Here is a 27,553-nt window from a genome sequence, read left to right on the forward strand (position 1 = left end):
TTAAACCACTGTTTATAACCAGGTCAGTTGTGCACATACCAGGGTCCCTCGAATGTTGTCAGCATTAACACAGTCAACTGTTGCTGTACACCAGTAAATAACACCCTCATGGTTGGATATGAGCTAAATGTACCTGCCCTGGATATGTACATCCCACACTCATAGAACATAAATGAAAATACCATAGCTGTTGTTGTCTTTTCTACATACAGGTGGCTAAATTCATTAAACATATGCACATGGCAGATAGGTCATGGCTGCTGAATGATAACAGTACATAAGGTTTGATATCTATGTTGACAGAGGTAATATTCCATCTCTGCTGGTCACCCATGACACCTATCATATCATACAACAACGCGTGTGGCATGTATATCATTAGACATGTCCACCTAATGCAATGCCTACAAACATAGCCAAATAACAGGATATCATAGGATCTACACACATAGCTTGCATTGACAGACTCAGGGAAATACAGCTATGCTCTGTATGTTCCTGCGTAGTTACAGGTGATATGTTCATGACATGTACAGCCATGTGTGCCCACAGTTCCTACATATACCCCATGCAATTGCAAGCCATGCATGCTGTGTGCTGTCTGGACATTAACCTTATTACCACAATAGCCAGAACGTGCTGGGTTGAGATGTTTACAAGCCACAGACCTCGCACATGCTTGAATGAGTGTAATGCCTAGCTCAAACAGAGCACATTGCTGGCACTCTTCCAGTAATCATGAGGTATGTGTGGCATATATGAAGTGCTCACTGTAGACCATTACAGTGCCCTGGCTTCACCGTGGAACTGTCAAGTAACAGTTTGTGGGATAATGACATGGAATACTGCTGTGTGTGTGCCTTGCTGATATGTGCTGTTGGCATGAATATATACTTGGCTACTCAAGTGAAGGTGGCTATGTGTCCTACCAGTGCATGAATACAACATCCATTATGTTGTAATGCTCGGCTAGGTTTCATACATGGTGTGGGGAAGGTCTGGAATGTATCTTCTTGACCTGCTAGTCCACTTACTGATGGAGACTGCATATGTGTACATGTATTGATGTGTGTTTAGATTCCATGCGTGTGCAGTGTCTGTTGTTTTAAGGTGACTGTTGTGTTAGTACATCATGCTGTTGCAATGCAGCCTCAACATTGCCAACTGTATACGGTTATATGCTCAAAGTACTGTAAGCTGTACTTTAGGTATGGACAAATGTTTGGACATGACTACTAAGTGGTGGGGCTTCTTTGCAAATGAATGATTACTGAGGACAGCTCACAGGTGTGTTACAACCATTCCTTCAATAACCTGTGTAACTGCTACGCTATGGTTCTGTTAATTGAAGTGGAAGACACACAGTGTAGAATGCAGTAAGGGTGACACTGAAGGCAAACCTCTTGACACCTGTAACAGTAACACCTCCACTGTGCATATATTGTGCATATATCAGCACAGGTGGCAAAGGAAAGAGTCAGTATGCTTTGTAGCATGTGCGATAGTGCTGTAACTCTGTAATACCTATCATGAGATAGGCAGGTGTTTGATTCCCAGTACTGGCATGTGTGTGTGTGTGTCCATATATATCACGTATGGTGGGGAATACATCCCAAATGTTTTTCACTCTCCTGAACACTGTGGTAGACATCAGTACAGAGTGAATTGTAGAAAGAAAGGCATAGGCAGGTGGTTGAATCTCACACATGTCAAGTGTCTATATGTGTGTGACATAGGTGTATATCTTTGTGAATGCCACAGTGTGTGTGTGTGTGTGTGTGTGTGTGTGTGTGTGTGTGTGTGTGTGTGTGTGTGTGTGTGTGTGTGTGTGAATGTCTGGTCCCTGGTGTGAGACTTTATTTTACCACAGTGAAATGTTAAGGCCCATTCAATGCAATCTAGTATCCCTGTTGATGTCATCAATCTTAGCAGGGCATTCTAGCAGCCTGTAAACATGTACAGCCTGGGGTGAGGCTTCTTGTTACATAGACAACTGATGAACCCCACCACCCCACATTCAGTCACTGCAATCTAGTATCCCTGTTGATGTCCTTGATCTTAGGCCATTCTGACTACCTCTACATGTGTAATCTCTGTGGCGTGTCTTGTAATTGCGTAGTACTATAATGATTTGCACATAGGCAGGGGTTCTCATCCCAACACTGGCAAATGTGTGTGTGTGTGTGTGTGTGTGTGTGTGTGTGTGTGTGTGTGTGTGTGTGTTTGAGTATGTCAGAGTGTGTGTTACTGTCTGTGAATCCCTGAGTGTGTGGGCGTGTTACTCTGTCTGTGAATCCCTGAGTGTGTGGGTGTGTTACTGTGTCTGTGAATCCCTGAGTGTGTGGGTGTGTCTGTGTTTGCACCCTGTCATGAGAGAAGGTATTACTGCTTCCCAATGAAAAGCCACTGTTTTCCACTGGCCCTTACCTTGTCATCTGCATTACCACTCTTTTAGCTCCTCCCTGCTCCAGGTAACTATACCTGTGATGTCACCCACTATGGATGTGACGGCTCTGGCCACAGTAGCTTACTACATAGCTATCATGCTCTTGGATCATTAGATCAGTAAACATAATTGAAACTTGGGAGATTAAAACTGCGATGTGGAAGCTACAAAGTGCATGCAGGTACTGTCATACAGACCTGTGAGTAGTCAACATTTACATATGGGACACTAACTGCAAACACTGACATCCCCGGCACATGAAATAACACCTGAAAGAAGAAGGCAGAATATGAAGATCAACATGCAGTTACTTTTACACATGATACATACTGTCAAACATACCAAATGCATTCTAAAACTGTAATACATGGTATGTCCGTTGCCTGTCAAGCACTACTCAACAATATTAATCTACAATTGTCTTCCTAGTATGTTCACCGTGTGCATCAGACCATATGAGCATGTCCCTGCACAAATGATGTGGATGACAGGGCGGCACAGGCATCATCATATGCACAAGGTGATAATGTTTGCCAGAGGCCTAGGCTGCACCATTGGATGACATCATGTGTTTGGGTTAGGGCCATTGCTATCACTGGGTGTGTGTGGATGTTATGCGTGTGTGTGTGTTGAGGTGCCCTACATTTGTTTTTGGTGTGTGTGTGTGTGTGTGTGTGTGTGTGTGTGTGTGTGTGTGTGTGTGTGTGTGTGTATGCACACAGGTCTGGCATGTGGCTGGCCAACACTAGGGTATTATTGACAGCTGCAGACTGTACAGGGCAGGTTCCACAGTTCACGGTGTCTGTCCACGGCCACGTGACCTGCGCCTGCCAGGGGTTACTTGGGCACTACCAGGCAGAGGTCCAGATTGGGTACTGTCTGATGACACATGTCCACTGGAAGTGTGTCCCTGTTGGGACCATCCAGGACCACGTGCACATGGCCTGCTGTGTCCTGGTGTGGACAGCACAGCACCAGCAGCACTGCTGCTGCTACTGCCACTATGTGAGCGGGCATGTGAAGTAGCATGTTCATGTAGACCTTCAGCAGGTGATGTAGCTGTCCTACGTCCACGTGCCCGATGCCTCACTCCCAGCAGGTGTTCCAGCACAGACATTCCACGCTCAAGGATTGACATGCCATGGTCAACGACTCCCACCATGTCACCCAATCGTCTATCCAAGACATCTGTAAGATGATGGTGAGCATTTGCAATCGCCTGGATGTTGTCAGTTAAAGAACGGACAGCAGCCCTCTGAAGCCTCAGACCTTCTCTGCTGTGCCATTCAGCACATGCCTGTGCCTCCATTACAGCCTGAAACATGCATCTGGTGACACCAGTTGATATGCTTTCTCTTGCAGGGGCATGTTGGCCAGTGCTCCTCCTACGAGCAGCACTGGGAACATGCCTGTGTGGGACATCACCAGTCAGTTGGCTGGGATCATGGTGCGCAGGCACACCTTCCATAGTCTCCACGCTTCCCTGCTCCATGCTACCATCCACCAACTGTCGCTGCTCTATGGCACAGGTGATGGGGTATGTGTAGGCAGCAGAACTGTGTGCGGGGATGAGGGGGATACAGGTGGAATGGCAACCAATGGCACAGATTCAACCCCTGATAACCCTGCCTGTGCCTCAATCATACTTTCATCATCACTGCTAGAGTCTGTGGGGACACTAACATCAGGTGGACTGCAGGAGTGCAACGTACCTACATCAACACCTGTGAGAGGTAGACAAGAACTGTTACATTACAAGTTATACAGCACAGACGGACACACACATAGACAGACATACACACAGACACATAATATGGCACCCAGTGGCATGCAACATGCATGTGATATGGCAGATGGCATTCAGCTTAGACAATTATAGTGGTAGTTATCATACATCCCTGAGTTGCACACAACAGCATGCATGTGTTATAGCAGAAGGCATGCACCTTACACATTTATAGCAGTAGTTAGCATATATCCATGTGTTGCACCATTTTTGTTAGTAGCTTATGCCCCATACCTGCAACACAATGCATGCACTATGCACCGTTGCACCGCCGTGTTTTGTGCAACATACCCCACATGATAATAGAGCATCGCTGACCTTTGTACATCTGCCACTGATGTTGGGTATTGGCCACTGCCCCTATGTGTGAGGAGGACATGTGTAGAAGGTTATGTGGAGTGAGTACTATGTTTGCCTGAGCCCTAGATTGCATATCTCCCCAAAGCAGTGCATGTCTATTCAACATTATTCTGTCTAACCCTGAGATGAGTCTACAGACAATGTGCATGTGGCTGTACACACATGTTTGACATGGCTGTCCCTACTTTGCAATGGTGCCACAGACCAGCACAGGTTAACAGTACATAGCCTGATGTGTGGCATATGACCTTGCCAATCACATGTAGTATGACATGTCTTCTGCTGATGTGTTGAATGGCATGCATATATGTGTAACACAATGATGTCCTTTCAAATATACAGTAAGGTAATGGTGTCCCAATGCAGGGACGTGTTATACTAACATGGACCTTCAGCCGACACAATGTTGTCAGTCCACCCTACAATTATGCAGTGACATACTGCACACTGAGCTGATGTGCATAGCCATTGCAGGGCATCATGTGGCTTCACTATTGCTATACAGTGTGAGTTACAGACACAGTTCATAGCCATGACTTTGTTCAGATACAATACATATCTAATGTGGAATGTGACCCACATCACTGAGGGGTATATACACTAAACCCTAATGTGGAATGTGTGACACAGGTCACTGTAGGGTATACAGATGATACCCCTGCACATGTGCAACCATATTACTGATACCTGGCAACTATGCCCAGACATAGCTAACTTAGCAGTAGTCCATGTCCCGCATGCCATCTGTGTACCTCACATACATGAGGAGCAAGCATGACAGTGATGTCTGACACCAGCAAGGTGAGTGTATTGTATCTGTGGCCTGCTGTGGTTGTATGTGTATGTTGTGCAACACATGTATGTATTTGGATACAGTATAGGTGAATGCTTTCATGTTGTGACACACTCAAGTTGTTCAAGACATTTTATGTGGTGGTTTTGATGTCATGCCTACACAAGCTGTGCACAGGCCTGTATGATGTTTAGTGTTTCACATCTGTAATATCACCATTACACAAAGGTCATAGTTGTATTGTGTCGAGCCAATGTAAAACAGGGTGTACACACATGTACATCACTTCTACTGTGTGCGTTGCTTCATGTCTCTGGCCATCCTCCATGGCCATGTGTACACATGTTTTGTCCAATTTTATGTCACATGTGTTATCCCATATGACATACACCCATAGATGTCATATGCCCACTGAGGACAGGGTTATGCAGACAAAGGGTGGTATGTTTGGGATGTGAGATATGTTTTGCAAGATAGTTGAGCAGTGTTGCAGTCAGCCCACTACATGTCATATGGACATGTCAGATAGCACATGACATTGTGTGACATTCATAGCATGGGTATAATCCACAAGGGTGAATCCTGTGGGCTGGTCATTCTCCAGCTCCAAAACATTTAGAGTGTGTGCACACATATGCTCTCTGTATAGTACTGTTTGTATTCCTCACATGTATAATGCTGATCTGTAGTACCTGTCCCTTTAGTGAACCACACCTCCACCATTGTATTCACAGCTGTCCACACATCTGGCAATGACTGTTTGTAAAGTTTAGTGTAGGTGTTTCATATAGTCTTCAATCATTCTACATGGGTAACCACTGTGATGCATTGCAGGTCTGACCAGTGTATATTAACAGGACCACCATACATTATGTGTACATGTGTTAAATGGCCACATGGGAGATATAGCATGCAATTAATATGATCTGTGCATTATCAAACCTGGTAAATAACAATCTCACCTGCAAAAGGCTGGTGTCACTGCAAAATGCCAGAGGTACCTAAATAGGAGTATCACAGCAGTAAAATCATTATCCACACCTGTGTGATAGCTACAGGGTGCAATGTCCATGTTAGCAGATAAGCCAGTACAATAGACTATACTATGAAGTATGCACATCTGTGCATACATAGAGTAGCAGACTATAGTATGTGGCATGTGTGCATACATGCCTTGCATATGATGTTACATTACATATTGTACAGTAACACATGTAACTATATGAAATATAGTTGTGTTATATGTGCAGTAGTGACTTACCAGGCAACTCCAGGCTCGGTGGTTGAGAGACACCCATCTCCACAATACCAGCTAAAGCTTGTGGATGGAGGTCTGCAGCTGTCCCCAGGTTGGCCAGTAGCTCCTTGGTACATGTGAGTGGAGGCTGGGTGAGTGCCCCCCAACCTGCTTCACCTTGCTCCCAGGTGATTGCATTAGCATGCTGTTTCACCCATCTTATGAAGTCCATGCAGTGTCGGCACACCTGCTGATAGGTGTGATTGTGGCCACCAACATCATTTACCTTCCTGTGGAGTTCCTCCCACTGGGCATCCCGCTGCTGTGCATCCTGTGGCACATGGCTGAACAGTGTTACATGATTGTCGAGGAGGTATGGGATGAGGACCTCATCCTTCAAGAGGGTGTATGGTGGCAGCCTGGCAAGCGGCATACCTGGAAGACATAATGATGGAGACAGGTCACAGTAACTCACAGAGAAGTACAGAAGTACAGCTGAACATACATGTGTATCACATTTATTACGATTACAAATATGTATTTGTAGATCTACATGACACTAACACCGCTGACATGTTTAACTCACACACATTTGACACTTACTGGTTTATTTGATGTTATCACCATATATGTGTGTGTCAAGTGATGACATTGTTTATACTCCATGTGGATGTCTTGATGTGGGCATGTCTGTTTGCCTGTACTGGTGTCTTTACCTATCAGCACATGCCTGGATGTGTTCACATTAATGCAATAGACCTTAATGCTTTGTATATGTCACATATGTAGTCATACACAGCCTTAAGGGATGTGACCTGTGACCCTGCAGACTTGCTCACAGAAAGTTTTACATGTATGTGTTTTGCAATATATGTCTACATGGCACTGTACAGCTATTTAGCATCCTGCCATGTATTACCCGTGTTGCACATGTGAAACACATGGGACAATGGCTAGCCTGATGGTATTTGTATTTGCAGGGATGGATATCGACTATAACATGTATGGTCATAGTGAACTAGTAGACTATATGCCCTAGGCCATTTATGAGCCTAGGCTGAAAGGTTACCTAGCTGTAGCCAACAGACAGGTAAGTTTCAGTGGCCAGTTCAAGCAGTGCCACAGAACTGATCCACAGGGCTACTGATATATTTGCCATGTGGTCATCACACCATGTCACAAAGAGGGGCAATGTGCAGCTTCGCTGGACAGGGATGCATAGTATGGCAGGAGTATGTAAAGTGTATGGGACAGAGATCTGTCAGGCATGTTGTGATCCTTGTACTAGAAAGGTGGATGTCCATGAAGTATGTGTTTATTTGAAATCAGGATGTGTAAGTGTAGCATGTCCAGCATCTCTGGGTTGGACATGTCTTTATTCAGGGTAGCCATCATGCTACATAGTGGAGCTAGGGATTGGGAAGGCCAGTGTAGGCCATCTGAACATGGCCAATAACCTTTAAAGGAGATATGTGATCTATTATGGGTCACTTCAGTGTTGAGTATGGCTGAACAATGTTCTCTATACTCATGGATGGCACCCTGTCATGATTAAGGGTGCCACGTATGACTACCTGACTGATGTGGTGAAGTAGCTATCAAGGAAAGACTACTGTCCAACTGCATCCCATACACACACAGTTTCCATTAAGTTGACCGCTGCCTAGGTGGCAGTTCATGGGTACAGGGTTTTTAACATAGGGGATGACAATGCAATACTTAGCTGTCAGATTGTGGCCATACGTCTCACACCACACATTGACCCATAAAAGGCCCTTCTGTATGTTGAACGCAGCACACATTGAGGCAACTATTGCTCCTGGTTCATAGTCATTTGCAAACATCAATAGGCAGATGCCTTCTGTGTTAGTCTGTGTGGTATAGATAACAAAGAGGGGGAGTACCAGGAATTAACCCTGTATTACTGTAGCTGGCACTTGTTTGATGTGTGTGCATTAGTGAGACACCTTCTGTAGTGTTGGTTCTGCCAGTGGTCCATTTGCCAACCACTCCTGTGACATAGGAATATACACCTAGTTTACTGAGTGTAGCTGGAACACAGTATGGATGATGGTGGCCTAAGACCTGGCAAGATCATGATATGCTGTGTGAATCAACCTTACTGTCCTCTACATCTGTACTGCCTACATCAAATAAGTTGATCACAGTTCATGGACTTACAGACCAGACTCAGCAGGGTAGTAGTGCACTATTTCTCATTATCAGTGGTGTCTCCCCTTTTGTGGGGTGTGATAACTGTTGCTGTGCACCACTCAGTGTGCACACAGCCTGACACACAGCTATGATTGAACATGATGTGTATGTGGAGAGGACATTGTTCTGACATTTCTGTAGGATAGACCCTGGGATGTTGACAGGTCCCATGAAAGCTGTATGTATGGCTTTAGAGAGTGCAGCTTGTACCTGCATAGTTGTTATTACAGGGGCTCTGTAGTGTACCTGGATATATAAATATGTGTACCTGTTGGGGGGGGGGGGCGGGAGTGGGTTTAGGTTCTCCAAGACTCTATCTGGATGAACAGGTGCTATTTCTGTAGGTGCAGTACTTCCCATGCCATAGTGCTTTAAAGCACGGCAGGTCTTATTGTTGCCATTAAGATTCACAACACAGCTATAGAATGCTCTGTGATTGGCCTCATAATATGTGGCTGATTAGTTTCACAGTAGCTTTGTGTGGTTTTATATGGTGTATCTGCATCTTACTGAGGCTGACCAGGGATCAGCTCCACTCATGTGTGTTCACTCTTGCAATAGTTACTACCTTCTGTGGTACACTTTAAGGCAGGGTATCACCAGTTTGCCTTCTTGTTTGTGTTTGGTTGAATCTTGGGTCTGTTTCAATTGCACAATCACTGCACTTATGTGAGCGCTTAAAGTTCATTTGTATAGGATTCAGCATTTGCACATGCATTGTCCCTCTGCATGGGTGCCATGACAGTCACCACTTCGCTCTTAAGAAGCATAACATTGGCTTTGGAGACTGACTATGTGTAGCATACTGTTAGCCCTGTTTGTGTGACTATGGTGATCCAGGTCATTGTGGTTTAAGAAATTCAACATGCATTGAGCGCATGTGTTGGTACATGAGGAGCCTTCCCAGTTCATAATGGAATAGTTGAGAGTAGCCTTTATTATGGTTTTCTGTCTCAAGCCTAATATTCCCCATTACAGCACAATATGACAGTTGGGAATTCTGAGACATGGTGGGTGATCTGTCGCAAGGTGCAATTTGGATTCCCCTTTGGCACAAAGGTAGTTGCTCAGCATAATGCGTCTGAAGTTATGCAAGTGCAACTAGCGTGGGGGTGTACATATCCTTCAGGAATATAGACACACCTGTGGCCCATGTGTTCCAATAAAGGATAATGGGCAAGAGGTGAGGTATGTGTTATAACATGGTCATGCAGGTGTGCTCTTTGGAGCATTGAACCATATCTCAGTCACTGCACAGATATGTTCTCCATGTTAAGGATTGACATAAGTGAGTCCATATTGAGTTTCTGAAATGTGTCACTGAGTAGCGAGACCCGCAGTTTATTGCTTGCCTGTCCTTGTTACAGCAGTGGACTTTCACTTGAACTTTGCACAATGAAGGCACTATAGGCGAAGCATGAGCCCTAGCCAGTATCCAGATTCCCAGGGGATGCATGTGCAGGCCCCGTCTGGCAAAGCATCATGGTCTTTCAACCATGTTATACCAGGCAGAGAGATACTGGATACCCTTTGAATTGCACCAGTACATTAGACAATTGTGGAATACAATCCTTTTGTCCATGTACTGCAGTATCATTCCGGCCAATGGCAGAATGCTACCCAGGCCGTGGGACATGCCTGCATGCGCTACAAGACCTGACAGTTCTTACATGTGTGTTTCCATGCAGTCCAGGCTACTGCATCACAGGTCCTTCACAGCAACATGGAATATGCCAGGGCCATGTGTATAGTTCAAAAGGCGGTCTGAGTGCATGGGTATGTGGCTAATCATGGCAGACAGGCAGCTGACAGTATGTTTGCCCTCGTATAGCTTGGTGTGTAACATAGTGCTAGAGTTTGCATTCACAAATGAGTACTATTGGGCATATTTCCGGCCACGTGTTCTGAGGTGTGGCACAATTATGCAAACTATGTCATACAGTTTGTGTATTTTGTTGTCTGTCTATTCCAGCTTGGGAGGTCACCTGCTTGGCCAGATACTTAGAAGCCTCTGTGAATGTGTGCAATTTCTGGTAGTATGTGTGGGTGTCCTTACTGTGTTCTGGCAAGGGTATGTGTTGGTTGTGATGATGAGATGCATGTGTTAACCTACACGTCATGACTGTCCAGTCCAGTCATGGCTGTAGACTAGACTGCCTTCCAGCTTACCCCTGTATATATATAGCATACACCTTTCATTGGGTACATGGCAGTTTGTCCTATTTCCACACAATCCCCCCTTTTGTGTTTTAACCTGTCTGAATACACAACTGACATAGGTACATCTCAGGTAGCTTAGTGGTAGGTAACTCTGCAGATGGTATACATGGTTGGGATTCTAATCCTGGAAGGGGTTATTATTTTACCTCTCAGAGTAGGCGCTGGTAGGAAAAGTGTGAATAATGCACATTTAAGCGGTTGTAAGCAGGTTTGCCTGTGGACTGCACGATGTTATGCAAAAGTTAAACCTGTGAAGTGCTTATCCATTTAACCATGTTTAAGTGCCACTTACCGTCGCGCAAACCCACACAAACCTGCTTACAACTGCTTAAAAGTGCTTTAATCCACCTGCATCCAACAGCCTTTATTCTGGCCCTAAAATAAATTAACAGCCCTTGAACCCGGGACCATGAACACCACAGTCACTGCCTTTACCACTAAGGCATCTGAGATATGTACAAATGTTATGGTGTTTAGAATATACATTTTACTACAGGCATTCCTCATTACTGAAAACAAATGTGACAGTCAGTTGGTTTACTTATGTATGATATATGTTAATGTTCATATGTTTGTGGAATTAGGTGCTGCAATGTGACATGACAGGGTGTATTATGGATGAGAGTGGTTCTTGTTTTGTGTCCTTTTTATATTGTCCCCATACTCCATGTATACCCATCCAGTTAACTCATTGAACATCCAACCCAGGCTCTCCTTGATGCATGATTTCCTCCCCCACCAAAATCTCCACATACACAACAACCATCCCTTCTATGGTGAATTAGGTTAATATTAATAGTTATAATACCAGAGCTGCATGTGTTTTCTGTACGCTTCAGTTCCTTTGGATTGCTTCTGTGTCACGAAGTGTGTTCATAGATGTTTATATATATGGCTATAGATGTAACTGTATATCTATATCTATATATATATATAGATATATATATATATATATATATATATATATATATATATATATATATATATATACATATTTATATCTATGTGCAGACATCACTGATGTGTATATATATATATATATATATATATATATATATATATATATATATATATATATATATATATATGTATATATATACATATATATGTATATATATATATATATATATATATATGTATATATATATATATATATATATATAGACATATGTAGACTTGTATATGTTGATTCACAAACTACAGTACATTACAATGTACTGTACATATGTACACAAAGTGACTGGCCCATGTGTGGTCAATACTGTGGAATGCCTATAGCATAAGGTGTAGTCTAAAGACCATAAAATATGTATACAGTTCAGATGGCTTAGTGGTAAGTCCCATGACTATAGTGTGCATGGTCCATTGTTCAACACCTGTGATGCTTTAAAAATGTTTTTTACTCCAGAATAAGGCTCATTTAAGCAGTTGTAAGCATGTTTAAAAGTTTTTGTGTGACATTAAAGCAGCAGTTCAACAGTTCAACAAACTTTAAAACATATAACCTGTGCACGCAAACATGGCCACATCTGCTAACTACTCAGGATATATACATGTGCTTACATAACATTACATTCTCTATTGACTTTACTCTACAGCACACATGGGTTTATATGGGTGTTTCAAATGTTTATTATACTGACGAATATTACCTATATATGCAAGCTGGGGTTAAGGTATACTTTTTAACATGATAAACATCCCTGATTTTATTGGGATTTGAACCTCGAATGCACTGATACTATGCAAATGCTGTAACCATTACACTATTGACATTAACGTTGCTTTCGACTATTTCATATTTAGATGATTTCTATGTGTAAGCTAGGCTAAGCAAAGGGTGGAGGCGCCCAAACCCACTGAGCTTCACTTACTCTTGAAATAAAAACATATAACAAATGAAATGAGAGACTATAAATTACTTTTCTAACTACATTAGGCATAGCCCCTCACTGACACACTTCAAGGGAAACCTTGATGTGTGAATGGGTAACAGAATATACACACTTGGGATCATGTGTCCCAAAAACATGCAGCCAGGGGGTGGGGAAGCCCCTCCAGTTTATAGCTGCAAGACCTGCTGGGGAAATTGAATGATGTTGATTTTTCATGTTAACATGCCCTCTTTAGATCACTAAGTGCCCCTATCACTCTCCACCACCCCAGTCTTCAACAGCTTCTGGCAACTCTGCCTGGAGTCACTTCATTGGCTATGCTTGACAGAAGCTCAGTTACTTCATCAATGGTGTGGAGAAAGCCAACACACTGTAGTTATGCTTCTAATTGCCCTTGGGCAGATAGCCTACTACCTATCTGTGAACCTCTAAAGTGCAGGCCATCACAGCCATAATATGTAAATAATCAGAGCATTCAGATCACAATATACAGTGAAATATCACCATGTAGTCAGAAAATAGTTAAGTACAGCAAGAACATACAGAACACTGATACTTAATCAGTCCAAAAGCCTATCTTGGAAGCTAGAAGACTTGTATAAGTTTAAGGCTTTCTATTGCTTACCAGTAGGTTAGCTACAGGAAAGATGAGAAACAAGCACAGATGGGAAACATGCATGCAACACTACCATACCGGCTTATGTGTCAGCCTAAGGCTTTGGAATACTGACCAAAGCTATTGGCACCCACATGATGCCTTTTTTAGGGCAGTCTCAAAGGTGAATCCAACCTCCATAAACAGCGCAATAGCAGAATCAATGAGAGTTATGCTACTCATCACCAGGGGTTGCAATCACAACATGTACTCACTCACAGCACTCCTCAGTATGGACAACATCAACATTTGTGCAGCAACTGAGACCTATTTTAAGGCTCCTGAGAGCACACCAGCACTACCAGACTACAACCCATACCATGCATTTCAGCCACCGAACATGGACTGACACAGACATGGAGGGGGTGTATCCATATTCATCAGGGATACCTACACCTCCAGGTTAGTGGGGCAGCATGATATCTCTGAGATTATCCATGTGCAGCTAACATCAGTCACAGCTGCAATGCAAACTGTGGCCTGCTAAAGATCACCCTCCATGAACCAGGACCACCACTCAACCTACCTGGAGACAGTGGAAAACATGACAGTCCTACCACGCACCCTGGTATTGGTCAATGTCAACTACCCTACCATTAACTGGGAAACTTACTCAAGTACTCACTTCCAGACCCAGTGCTTCCTGGAATTTATCACCTCATATGCCCTGTATCAAATGGTAAACTCCCTAAGGAGGGGTGGAAGCATGCTAGAAGTGGTAATCACCAACATGGGCAACAGGTGCACCACAGCAGAGGTAAACCTGTCACTGGTAAGATCTGGCCATGAACTATTCAACACCCAACCATCTCCCCTACCCGTGGAAACCACAGTGTATGCCTTTCCTACAGCTAAACTCACACTACTAGAGACAGGGGTGGGGGGTGCACAGCCCCCACGCTAAGGGAAAACACTGCTCAGTATACAGACAGATTTACAAATGCACTCTATAAGGACCTACAAGGATGTATGGATTGTGCCATCACTGGTAAACCAAGACTCACTCCTCCCAGACAAAGACACCAGTCTGGTGGACCCCTGCACTAAAAAGGCTATACAAAGAAGTAGGACAGTAGTCCAGAAAAACAGCAAATCCCAAGAAGGGCAGACATCCGTGACCAGTATTAGTAAGAAACGTAGGTCCCTCATGAAATCATCCAAGACTAACATCAACAGGAAAATAGACAAGGATTCAAAAGATAACCACAAAGCCTTCTTTGGATATGTCAAGGATTTAAGTGGCAACACACAGATTTGCACTGTGCCGGTGCAATATAGCACATAATATAACGACCCTACTGATATCACCAACATCCTTGCAGATACATTCAATGCAAACTTCACCCCCTAAAGAGTCCACAACAATACCCAAAAAGTACGGTATCCCAGACATCAGAGACACACAGGTGGAAATGGCCCTCTCTAACAGCAATACACAGTGTCAGTGGAGGCAGATGGTGTCCCAGACTGCATCTTGCAAACACTACAAGACAAACTGACCCCCCACCTAATTAAGCTTTTCAACCTTAGCCTCTCCACAGGCTACATGCCCATACAATGGCACACGGCAATGGTTATTCCACTCCACCAAGGTGGAAGCACAACTGACCATGGTGACTACCACCCCATAAGCCTGACTAGCTTGGTCTGCAAAGCTATGGACTGCATTCTCATGGCACTCATTAACAAAAATATTGGTAACCTCCAAACACTTGTCCTAACCTGGGTCAGCTTGGCTGAGTGCAGTTCATGCCTACTCAACCTGTTTGACGTCTTACAGACAATCACCAAGACATTAGATGAGGGGAGAGGTGGTTCACACATACTACCTGGATCTCACCAAGGCTTTTGACACTGTTCCACACTTAGGTATTATTGATAAACTCACCAGCCTGTACATACACCCATACATCACAGGATAGGTTGCCAACTGGCTTACACACAGAACCCACATGGTACAACTAGCGGTCTCCAGGTCCAACTCTTAACCATTCACGACTGGTGTCCCACGGGACTCAGTCCTGTGACCCCTACTGTTTGGCATATACCTCTCAGAGGTACAGGCAAACACAGGTGGACTACGGCAGACCATGTTTGGCAAGGAATGCAAACTGGGAGCCATACTTGACAGTCCAGCTGACACAGGCATCCTTCAAGGGGCCTCACAGAGACCGACACAGGGTGTCAAAGTCATGGCCTCCAGCTAAGTGCCACAAACTGCATGGTCCTTCCATTGTGGAATATTAAGCACCCACATATTAACACATAGGTGGCAGCCACTTTAATACAGATGAGGTAATAGGGTATCTGGGGACTACTGTAGATAGTGATCTCTCATTTGACAATCATATCTCCAAAGTAGTTAGGACATCCTTCTATGTAGGCCATCTGATTACTAAAGGGTTTGCATCTAGACATACTGAGGTTATAGTGCCCTTTTACTTATCACTCATCAGTCACATCATAGATTATAATAACCCATTTGGGATGTACCTCAGAAGACACATCCAACAGCTGGAAGGTCCATGAATGTACCTTGCTAAGAGGATTACTGGCCTCAAACATATGTCCTATGCAGCCAGACTGAATAGTCTCCTACTTTACTCAGTGGCATCTCATTTCCTCAGAGATGATTTCTGCTGGCCAACAAAGCCATGTCAAACTCAGGCTTAATGGATATGCTCCATCTATGGGAATCCATGTCACAGTGAGCCACATGCTGTAGTGAGCTGAACCTTGCCACAACAATAACTGGAGGTTGCTGGAGGGATGGATTCCTGTCACAGAAACTTCCCGTACTTTGGAACAACATCCCTAATTATATTATACAGAGCCCCTCACTAACACTCTTCAAGAGAAACCTTGAAGAGTGGATGGGGAATAGTAGATACACCCCAGGGATCCCGCCATTGGCTCTGCTCCACAGAGGGATGGTTAATGAATCAATGGGGTGGCAAAAGCTGACACATTTTGGCTAAGCTTATGAATGCCCTCAGGCAGTTAGCCAAGTACCTACCTATGAACCTATACATACAGTATCAGCACATGATGATAGCTTAATTTACTGTCCAGGTGTTGACTTACCTTGTGCCAATAGCAGTTGTGTGTGCAATAGATGAGGGTTGCCTATGTTGGATGCACACAGCAGACTGCCTATACATGACAATTTACAGGTAGTCTTGTGTGTGTGCCATCCATTTTTACTGTGTGTGCAGGTGGAGAAAGGTGTCAGTCCCTAGGTGCCTACACTGTCAGTAAGTGTGCTATATGTTCCCTCCTTGCCAAGGCATGAGCATACTGGCACTCCTCCATCTGCCTACTGGGGCTGGCTCAGGGTGTTCATGGTCTGAGTACCTCTGTGCCTGAGGGGCCCTTGGCAATGGTGGTGGGCTGTGAGGGCCTTCATCATTCTGTCCCTGCTGCAGCTGTTTCCACAGGATCATACTGTGTAGCATAGCACATACTATGAAGATGTGGGAACACGTGCCTAGAGAGTACTGCAAGGCTCCACCAGATATGTCCAAGCAATGGAACTGTGATTTAAGCATCCCAAACACATGCTCTATGATGATTCTGGTTTGTGCGTGTGCCTCATTATGGCATTCCTGCATGGGTGTTTGTGCATTTCTGATGGGAGTCATCATCCACGGTTCCAGTGCATAGCCAGCATCCCCCACCAGGTGGCCATATGGAATGTCCCCCCGTCATATACCTGATACAGCTGTGAGGCATGCCAGATGTGGGAGTCGTGATAGCTTCCAGGGCTGCCAGCACACACATCCATGATAATGCCCTGGGCATTGCACATGACCTGGCAGTTGATGGAGGGGTATCCCTTGTTGTTTATGTAGCGCCTACCCTGCTCACCGGGTGGTGACCTGATGCATATGTGCATGCAGTCTATTGCATCCAGTACCTCCGGGTATTCTGCCACTGGAAGAGATGCATATTGCTAGCCAACTCCTCCAGCATTTGGGGGAAGTATATGTGCTCATTGGCATGTGGTAACATGGCATCCAGGAACTGGTGAAGTACCCTGGATGCTGATGGCTGTGAGATCCCCAAGATATCCCCAGTTGGCCTCTGAAAGATACCTGTAGCTAGTATTCTCAGGCTTACACATACCTTCTTATCCACTGTGTTGGGTTCCCCTCTGTTTGTTCTGGCTCTGAGGCATGGTTGGCACAACTCCACAAGTTGCTGTAGGGTGTCTATGTCCACCCTGCAATGCTCTACTATTTCCAGATCATGTAACACCTGGTAGGTTACCCTGGGTCTGAACACTTTTCTCCTGGTCTGGTGCCTGAGGTGGTTGTGTGTATCATCCTCCACACCACCTTCAGTCTCCAACACATGCTGGTGCATCAAAGCTATGGCAGCCCCTAACATGTACATACTAAAGGTTCCCTGCCTGTATACGCCAATGGTGCAGAGTGTATGGGAATACACAAGTGTGTGTGAGGTGCTTTTACACTTTATACTATTGTGCTATGGATGCTGCTGATGTCATTGGGGGTGTGTATCAGCAAGTACAGCTGCAGGGTATCTTAATTATGGGTTTTACAGTGAGTACTGCAAGTGTGGGGCCTTTAGTGTGGAGTTATGCTTGCCTGCCTTGATTAATCTGTTGCCCTTTAATTCACTTTTAAACCTGGATCCCCTCCCATTACCAGGCATGCATCCACCTGCCGTCCTTCTTGTTTTGTACTTTCCCTACCCAGTCATGTGTTGCAAAATGTGTCTTGTAGCTGATATACTGCAAATCTGCTTTATTCTGCTGTGACACTTTACTGTTTTCTTTGCAGTACAGCCCCTCCCCTTTCCTGTTCTGCAGGTATCTGCTTGCAGCCTTGTTAGCTGTTGTCAATGGCCCACTGTAGGTTCCTAGGTGTTAATTAGTCATTTGTACTCCAATTTCCCTGCTGCAGCATTTCCTTATTTCTTTCCTATACCCATCCTGTTTCTGCTCTGGTGCACGCTGCACAAACCCATTTACCAGTTTTAAGCGCGTTTTCATCTCCGTTCACATGCATGCTTGGTTACCTTGTGCACTCTCAGCTAAGCAAAGCTATAGCCAGATCAACACACCCTTATCCTGCAGCTTTGCTTAGCTACAGGCAAACCAGATTAGCAATGCTCCAATATGCTTACAGCAAAGGTGACACACTCCTCGCTTGACGTCATCTTTATCTCAAGGGCACACCTTGGTGTTATAATGCTATGCTGTGAGGTACAGCCTTACACCAGCGGGGAATCTGTGATTCACTATTACTCCTCTCATTTGCATGGCATTGCCTACTAATTCCTAGCTACCATGCATAACACTGTCACAGCCCCTTAGCAACCCTTGTGCCATGGTGTGGTGTACCATGTCTGCCATTCACTATTATAGGGAAATCATGATATGTTACATTGCAGTTTTGTTCTATATTTTTCTATTTTCCTTGCGATCGCTTTTGCGCGCCGCTGCCTTGTGCTTCCACTTCAAAATAGTGCGAATATAAATATTAAATGTTAATTTTATATTTTGTACATTTTTTATATGCCAATGGCTACATATTTAGCCATTGGCATATATTAAAAATATAATACATATGTTTGGTCGGCTGTTATGGGTCCGATTTTATGTTTGCAAAAATGTAAACTGTTTTTTATGGTTTACATTTCTGCATGGTTACACTACCCCTGCACCACTTCCTGGATCGCTACATACCTTCATTTGCATGCTACACTGCTGCACATGGGTTAATTAGCATACAGGACCCGGGAGGTGTGCGGGCATAGCATACGCAGGTAGTGCACGTGGGAACAGCTTGTACCTGGATCGCTCACCGGCCATATTTGGTGTTGGAATGCCGATGCTACGCCTGCATCTGGCGCAAGCTTCATGAATCCGGGGGTCTGTCTTTTCATCCTCAAACTCTGGTAAAACCTCTCAATCAGCTTAAAGGATCTTCCCACACACGTCGGATTTAGACACCAATTTATTTCATACCTAGTGAAGCATAGGCAAGACAAATGCCCTACTGCAGGTTACATTGCTAAAAGCCTTCTACTACCTCATCTATATGCCACATTCTAAAACCTATCAATCTGCACTAAGTAAAAATAAACCTCAACATATCCCCAAACCTCAGTCTCATTGTAATGTTTACTTATCACCCTTTTCTTCCCTTTGTCCAATGATTTATATTTACTACCCCTATATGAACCATCTTTTTGCCTGCTTTCCCTTTGCCTTATTTACGAACAGTCTGTAATTTCTTATACTCTAACTACCTTTTACCAATATTCTAAACTTCCATCACACTTCCTCAAATTTCACACATCCATGGTGGCGTAAATACCAACCAACAACAAAATCAGAATTTCTAAACCCTATTTCTCATTTTGCATCTATATCCAAGTAGCCAAATTACTTCCCTTTGTGCGTCACCTATTCTTAGCAAACACAAACCATTTGTTAACATACCTACCTTAGTGTAGCACCTGCATACATCTTAACTAATTATGCAAATAAACTGCCACTCCATAACTCCTAAATTCTGCTGTACCCCATAGCTCATCACATTTCATCCCTTAAACTAGCCTTGTTAACCTCCTATTCTTCATAGGTTCAGGGATTACAATTTATTGACTTTGACCAATCATAATTATCATAATTATGTAAAACCAGAAACTGGTCTCTCCACAAAACAGCAAGTAGCAATTTTACCGACCAAATAAGTAAATAATCCAGTAGAGCTTGTAGAAGATAAAATAAAATAACCTTTTATTCAACGAGTGGGATGATAAGCGCTTTCGCGTGGATACAACCACGCTTCTTCAGATAATGATTACACCCACAAACTGACTTTAAATAACAAAATAATTAAACAATTAACTAAAACATTAACCTAATTAACTAACTAATTAATTCAATAATCATTTAAAGATATAATACTTAAAAATATAAGACATCTCTATAATATAGAGAGATGAATAAACAAATAAATAGATAGAAACTTTAGGCTAAATTCATTAAGCCACAAAGTATGTATAAAAAACAACACCTTCCATATAATTAATAAAATTAAGGAATTCTTGAACGTGATTTAAACTTCAGCATAAATTTCAAAACTAAATAAATGGAATATGGCATCTCTCAGACAATAAATAGGTGTGTAAGTGTGTTCTAAAAAACATATTTATGTCAAGTAGAACAACTTCAGTAAGACACAAAAGTATATTAAAAATATTTCCAGTTAACGTAAACTTAGAACATAACATACTGGAGTTACGCATAAAGATCTTTCTTCAAGAAAATCAAGAAAATCAAAGATCAATGCTTATGTCATATTCATAAAATTTTTTGCTTACTAGATGATAAATAGATGCTCTAGATATATTTAAATTTTAGCTAATCATAAACCAAGACACTGCTTAGTAGAACATCACGCTATAAAGAATAAATTATATAATGACATAAACTAAATAACCAAGTGAACAGAGTGAAGTGAAAAACGTGAAGAGAGAAGATGGAAAGAAGAAGTGGAAAGAAAAGGGTGGGGGGGGTGGAAGGAGTGAAGGATAGGGGGTGGATAGTGGCGAAGAATAGAAAATGAAGAAGAATGGATATAAAGGAAAAATGAGAGTTTTTTTTGATAATTATCATAATACTTTTGGTAATATCTGATATTTTCAAAAAAAAAATATATATATATATATATATATATATATATATATATATATATACATACATAGTTATAGATATAGCTATATAGATACTGATATATATTGATTCATCTAAACATCACTTCATCTAAATTCATTATATCTAAACTCATTTAATCTAATGTGGTGATTTCCAATATGGTTGTTTCCAAACTTTTAAGCTTGCACAACAGTGGGGAAAACGACAAACTCCTATAACCCATTGAATAATGTTTCATTAAAAACACCTAATATTCACATTGAATAATACCAAATAATTAAATGTACTTGATCAAATAAATACATTACTTTATGAAACAAACATCATTGTAATTCTTAAAATCCAAACTTTCGAGACCAGATGAGTTTAGACTAAATGAATGGATCTTTATATATGCGTGTGTTTGTGTGTGTGTGTGTGTGTGTGTGTGTGTGTGTGTGTGTGTGTGTGTGTTTGTGATATGATTTTCATCTGTGAAATATTTCAGCTGTTTTTATCATTGTCTAAAATACATTGAGTGTCTTATCCCGATAAGGAGGGAATGCTTGTTCTTGTGTAAAATGGATCTGTTGTAACCTCAGGGTATTTAAAGTGGGGGTTACTAAACTTAAAACAGAAATTCAGAAATAAAAGAGAAAGAGAAAGAGGTTCCAGAGGATAATGGAAAAGTCTGTGAATAGAACAGAATCCATTGTGTTGACTTTAAAAGAAGTTCAGGACTGTCTAACCATAGGAGAGTCCTAGTTGTCTTCACATTTGACCGTGGACCAAAGTCTGTTTTATTCCTGATCTTACTCAACACCAAAGGCATTGTAACTTTTCTTATCCAGTGACCATAGAAATTTTGTTTGCACTATTTAATATATCATGGTGAGCGGAGTGTAAGAGATACTTTTTCCTCTCATTGGAAGATGCAAGGACTTTTATGATATAAAGACTGTCAAACTCCTATATTATGTTGGGCAAAGTTAGGCACACTTTTATTTTCTTATTAATAACACTATTTTTGACAAGTATTCAAAGTGTGAGTTACATTATAATCCACACTAGTGAAGACAAAGGGCATTAGATGCAATGTTTTTCAAATTTTCTGAATACCATATGTGTCATTGTTGAACAGAAGTAACTCCACAAGAAAATTTCATTTATTTTCATTTGTTCTTTCTGAGTGGTCTGGAGTGATGAGAGGGATTACATGCAGTATTCATTTGCATCACAAACGCCCCTGTGGTAATTTCATAAGTCTAAAGGCAGTGTAATTGTGCTTGATCTGCAAGAAGACAGTGCCAAGCAGAGTCCCCCTACTCCAGTGATTCACAAAACAACTTTGGGTCATGGAACTGCTTTTGTAGAACATGCCTCTGACAATGGCATTATAGTGGTGCCTATTTCATAGTGTGGATAATCTTTGGGACACCTATCTATCTGTCCAGCATGTTTTTTTAATATCATAAGCAAAGTTCAGATTCCTGGATCTAGTTTTTGTGTGCTGTTTATTTTGCATATAAGCTATAGATCCATCAGGGCTGGGTCTGAAGAAGCCCTGTAAACCAGACAAAGATCCCCCTCTCAGTGTAGGATACTGAAACAGAGAGGTGATCATTGTGGGATACGTTATTCGCGCCCTGAATTTTCCTGGTGAGAAACCATTGAGGGCATTCCAACTGTTGCAAGTGTTCAGTTAGATACATGCAGTCTGACAATCAGAGAAGTGGTCAATGGAGAATAAAATCTCAAGCTGTGTGATCTTCTGGTAAACAGGCTGAACTTTAGGAAGGCCCTTTGGGAACATGATTCTCAAAGCAAGGTCAGGTTGAATATATCCAGGGTGGTAGAAAAATGAATCTAGTACATCTCTATCCTACTCTTATTTTGAGGTTTAAAATTATTTATGGTATCAGGTGACCAGGGATAAAAAAGAAATAGTGTGAACCCTGCTGGTTTCTTAAGCTATTTAAAGAGCTAGCAATCATCTGCATATGGACAAAACAATAAACCCAAATTCTAACCAGATTTTTTTGCCCAGGGATAATGACTAAAATAGAAACCTTTTGTGAAGATGCTCTGACTAATAAAACATGACCTAAATCCTGCATTTAAAAAACCCATTGATACCACTGCACCTCATAGATAAACATTACAAAACTATTACCACGGATACTACTGATCCTTTAACTAAGTTTGATAATGTGTACCAGTATATTATGGTCATACTGGATTACACAGACAAATATCTAAAAGAAATCACTCTTTGGAAGACTAATTCAGTGACAGTATCCATTAAATTGATCTTTCTGTTATCTAGCATAGGCATGCTAAAGGAAGACCTCACACACCATGGCACCCCTTTTATGTGAATGATAATACACAAAGTCTGCCAAAACTTTAAACTAAGGAAACTCAAAATTTATTTGTACCAAATTCAGATTGCCCTGGTAGAACAAGACATTAAAGTCTATATTAAGAAAAGTGACAGAAGAAGAAGAAGATGGTGGAAATTAGGACAAAACGTTGCCTTATTTCCTGTTTGCCATCCAGGAATTTCTCTAGGCTTACACATGATTCACTCTCTTTGAACTACTCTTTGGGAGATATCTTAGGCAAATACTAGCTATTGCTAGGGAGGTATGAGGAATATGTAATAGAATAAAAATCAGACTAAACCATTGGCTGTAAATACACAATATCAGGATGCAGTGCAAACTGAAATGCTGCTGCTGCACTGACAAAATGTATCAGATGTTAACAAGAAACTAAATTAATTTGCATATTCTTGCTCCTATAGCAGGAAAGCGCATACAAGCCCTAGCATGAAACAATCAAATCAGTAAACAAAAAAATATTCTCTGCCTTTCAAAATTTATATCTTCCGAGTAGGTGTTAAGACAATCCAATGACTGCCCAATGCATGTGTTTGTGTGTGCACACTTTTGCATCTGTGTGAGTGTGAAGTGTATGTGCATGTGTGTGTGTGTGTGTGTGTGTGTGTGTGTGTGTGTGTGTGTGTGTGTGTGTGTGTGTGTATGTGTATGTGTGTGTGCGCATGCGTGTGTGTATGTATGTGTGTGTGTGTGTGTGTGTGTGTGTGTGTGTGTGTGTGTGTGTGTGTGCGTGCACAGTTCAGTTTCTGTTGATGTGTGACTATGCCTTATTTACCCTGCATTTAGTTGCTTGTGTGTGTGCGTGTGTGTGTTTATGGAATACTTAACTTATATTTCTAATAACAAATGCAATATTAGGCAGAGAAACTATATATATATTACTGCTAATACAACATATACAAGACAATTTAACAGATGATCCATTTTGTAAGCCCAATAATGCCCTCCAGGTTAGGTGTTACAGGGGAAATAATGAACCTTCAAAGGGTTGGAAGGCCTTCAGAGTATAGTACCATGCTTCACAACACCCCAGAGTGGTCCATTATTTGCTTGTAAAGTTCTTGTTTAAAGAATAATCTCCTTAATAATTTATGAAACAAAGTTAGTAAGATGTTTAATAATCTGCATGTAATATCATACATATTCACTTGGAAACCCATGCAGTCCCACTACAGTCTAAGAAATGAATGTTTTGAAAGTAACCTGTTAATTGTAGAGAAGTTATAGACCTAACTTATTCTTTTTTGGATAGGTTTCTCTAAAGTAGGAGGCATTTACATCCTTTAGCCAAGGGAATAATATTAATGTATTCAATGAAAGCATTCTGGAGATCATAAAAGGTAGTGAAATGTCCAGTAAAATGTATCAAGGTCTCAGAGTGAAGATCTTAATCTACTAATATTCCTGTTTATAAGATATGTAATATTATGCTAATTTCTACTGAGGAGACTATCCAATTTGCTGTGTGCTAGTGGGATCACCGAACACTATGAAAGTCGTTGCTAAGGTAAGACTAGTGCCACCTAATCATCTATAATGAACTGCATATAATTGAAAAATTATGAAAGTGCTCACTTTTTCCTTACTTTTACTATGATGAATTGCACAATAGCTGCAGACTTAAATGAGTGCAACTTCAAAGCCATTATAGATACATATTCTGTCAATGCCACCCTGTGCATTGTGCACATTTAAATAATGTGCATAATACAGGCAATTTTGTGTTGGTTTCTTCTCTTTGAAATTTGTCGACTCTAATATTGTTTGGCATCTGTTTAGTTGACAAAATATAATTGAATACACATATATATGGTGTACTGCATTACTTAATATACAGTTTTTGTCTTACAGTTTTGTCGACTCATGTTTGGCCAAACATACTTTGAAATCATACAAGATAGGGGAAAGGGAGATTCTCTTTCCCCCACTGTTATGCAATCTCAGAGTTGATATATATACATTGCAAGTGGTACGAGAGGTGCAGAGAACTTGTATTTCAACCTGTTATTGGTCTGATGCTTTTTATTCAGTTTTTCAGTTCAATGTTTTAGTTCGAGTTAACAGATTAGATGTTTTATATACATAAATACAAAGTGTGTGTGTGTGTGTGTGTGTGTGTGTGTGTGTGTGTGTGTGTGTGTGTGTGTGTGTGTGTGTGTGTGTGTGTGTGTGTGTGTGTGTGTGTGTGTGTGTGTGTGTGTGTGAAATATTGTCTATCATCATTCAGACAGAAGTGAAGTTTATCTACCTTTCTCCCTCCCGTTTTGTTAGAAATGGGGCAGTCATGAGCAGTCTTCCACCTTTTCATTCATCCCTGTTTTCTTGGGCCAGCTGACTTTTAGGCTGGAAGGCTGAATGAGTGGTACACCATATTTTACATTAACTCTAGTCTGTTGTGCCACTGGGTGCTGTGGTTGGATGAGCCTGATGGAAGGGGCAATAGGACTCACCAACTGACCCTAAGCTGCTGTATTGGTGGCAAATGCACTCATTGGTTTAGCAATGTTGATGAATGAAGATTGAACAGGCTTAGCATTTGGTGACAATTTACACTTTATAATGGCGTTATAAATAAATGTATCACACTGTCTTATTGGGGGAAAAGGTTTGTGACAAATACTACACACCAATCAATGCATGACTTGGATAATACTATCAAAACATGTTTACTCTAGTGGTACATTGTATATACTAAGATAATTTTAATTAAGTTGTAGTTTAAAAAAAAATATGTTGAGACAGAGAGTGTGGACATATGTGTTCATGTTTTGGGTAAGTATTGACAGGCAAACAAAGAACAATAGCTTAATATGTCTTTGCTTTAATGAACATCATATGAGCTTTAATTTAGAGGGTTAAGAATTTGAGTAAAGGCACTTCTAGGCTGAATTAAAGAAAGTGAACACTATGCTATTCCCTAATTCAGTATTCCTGCATTTTCATCTAATAAGCCAAATGCATGTATTCTAACCAGTACAGTTTACTGAGCACCAAATTCAAGGCTACTTCTACAAAACAAAAGATATAACAGAAATTATTTTCATTTTTGTAGACAGAGGCACACAAGCTGACGAACTTGAAGCTTTTTCCTTTGGTACACCAGAGAACATGAAAGTGAAGAGAGGAATAGTAGAGCAGTGTTGCCACAAACCCTGCTCTCTCTATGAACTGGAAAATTATTGCAATGTTCCCTGAGAGAAATGAGGCTCTCTGATATGAACTCTGTAATGCTTGGTATCTGATGCTTTCAGTTTAGAGTTTAATAAAGATTCTTCAGACTAAAAGATTCTGGGTTCCTTTTCTTTCTTTCTTTCTTTCTTTCTGTTTTCCTCATTAGAGTCAATGCATTAATATATAAACTTGGTAAATTTATTTTGGTGCATGTATAAAGAAAATGAAACTTTCCATGCATCTAGTTACACATCAGATAACTGGTAGGCAATGCAATTATGTCTTTGGTGCCCTTTTGATGGAGGTTATTTGTCAGTTGACAAAGAGCAAAGCCAGTTTAAATAATGAATTTCTTTTCATTTTGAGGTTGTGAAGTAATATCACCTTAGGTTAGCAAATTGTGCTTTTTGAGGTTTATAATTGCATAATAAAGAAATGTCTCCTCTGTTTAGTTTCATTTCAGGAACATGCTTTGGATAGGCACATAAACATCAGGTCACTAAGTATCAATAAAGGTAATAAGAGCTATGATACTTTTGTCACTGCATAACCCACCGGCCATATACAATGGCTTAAAATTTAAAGCTTTCTTTCAGGTGGTTCTTTTAATGTTGTCCACAAACACAGAATGACTTATCAAATTAATTAAACAAGCCCCAGTCTAACACCTCAATTATGTAAAACTTTGTTTGTGGTTCTATG

The 27,553-nt window shown here is 41.5% G+C and overlaps 1 protein-coding gene across 1 annotated transcript in view; it reads left to right on the plus strand.

The window, feature by feature from the left end:
• INS (insulin) overlaps window positions 1-26,923 on the plus strand; it is a 48,499-nt gene extending 21,576 nt beyond the window's left edge. Inside the window, exon 2 of the mRNA XM_044084883.1 lies at window positions 26,733-26,923. Within this exon, the coding sequence (XP_043940818.1) occupies window positions 26,733-26,875 (143 nt within the window). The 3' untranslated portion in view covers window positions 26,876-26,923. The remainder of the gene's footprint in view (window positions 1-26,732) is intronic.
• Window positions 26,924-27,553: the final 630 nt, after the last annotated feature.

Source organism: Protopterus annectens, chromosome 10.part0 (genome assembly GCF_019279795.1).
Source record: "Protopterus annectens isolate FY-2018-M chromosome 10.part0, PAN1.0, whole genome shotgun sequence".
Taxonomy (NCBI): Eukaryota; Metazoa; Chordata; order Ceratodontiformes; family Protopteridae; genus Protopterus; species Protopterus annectens.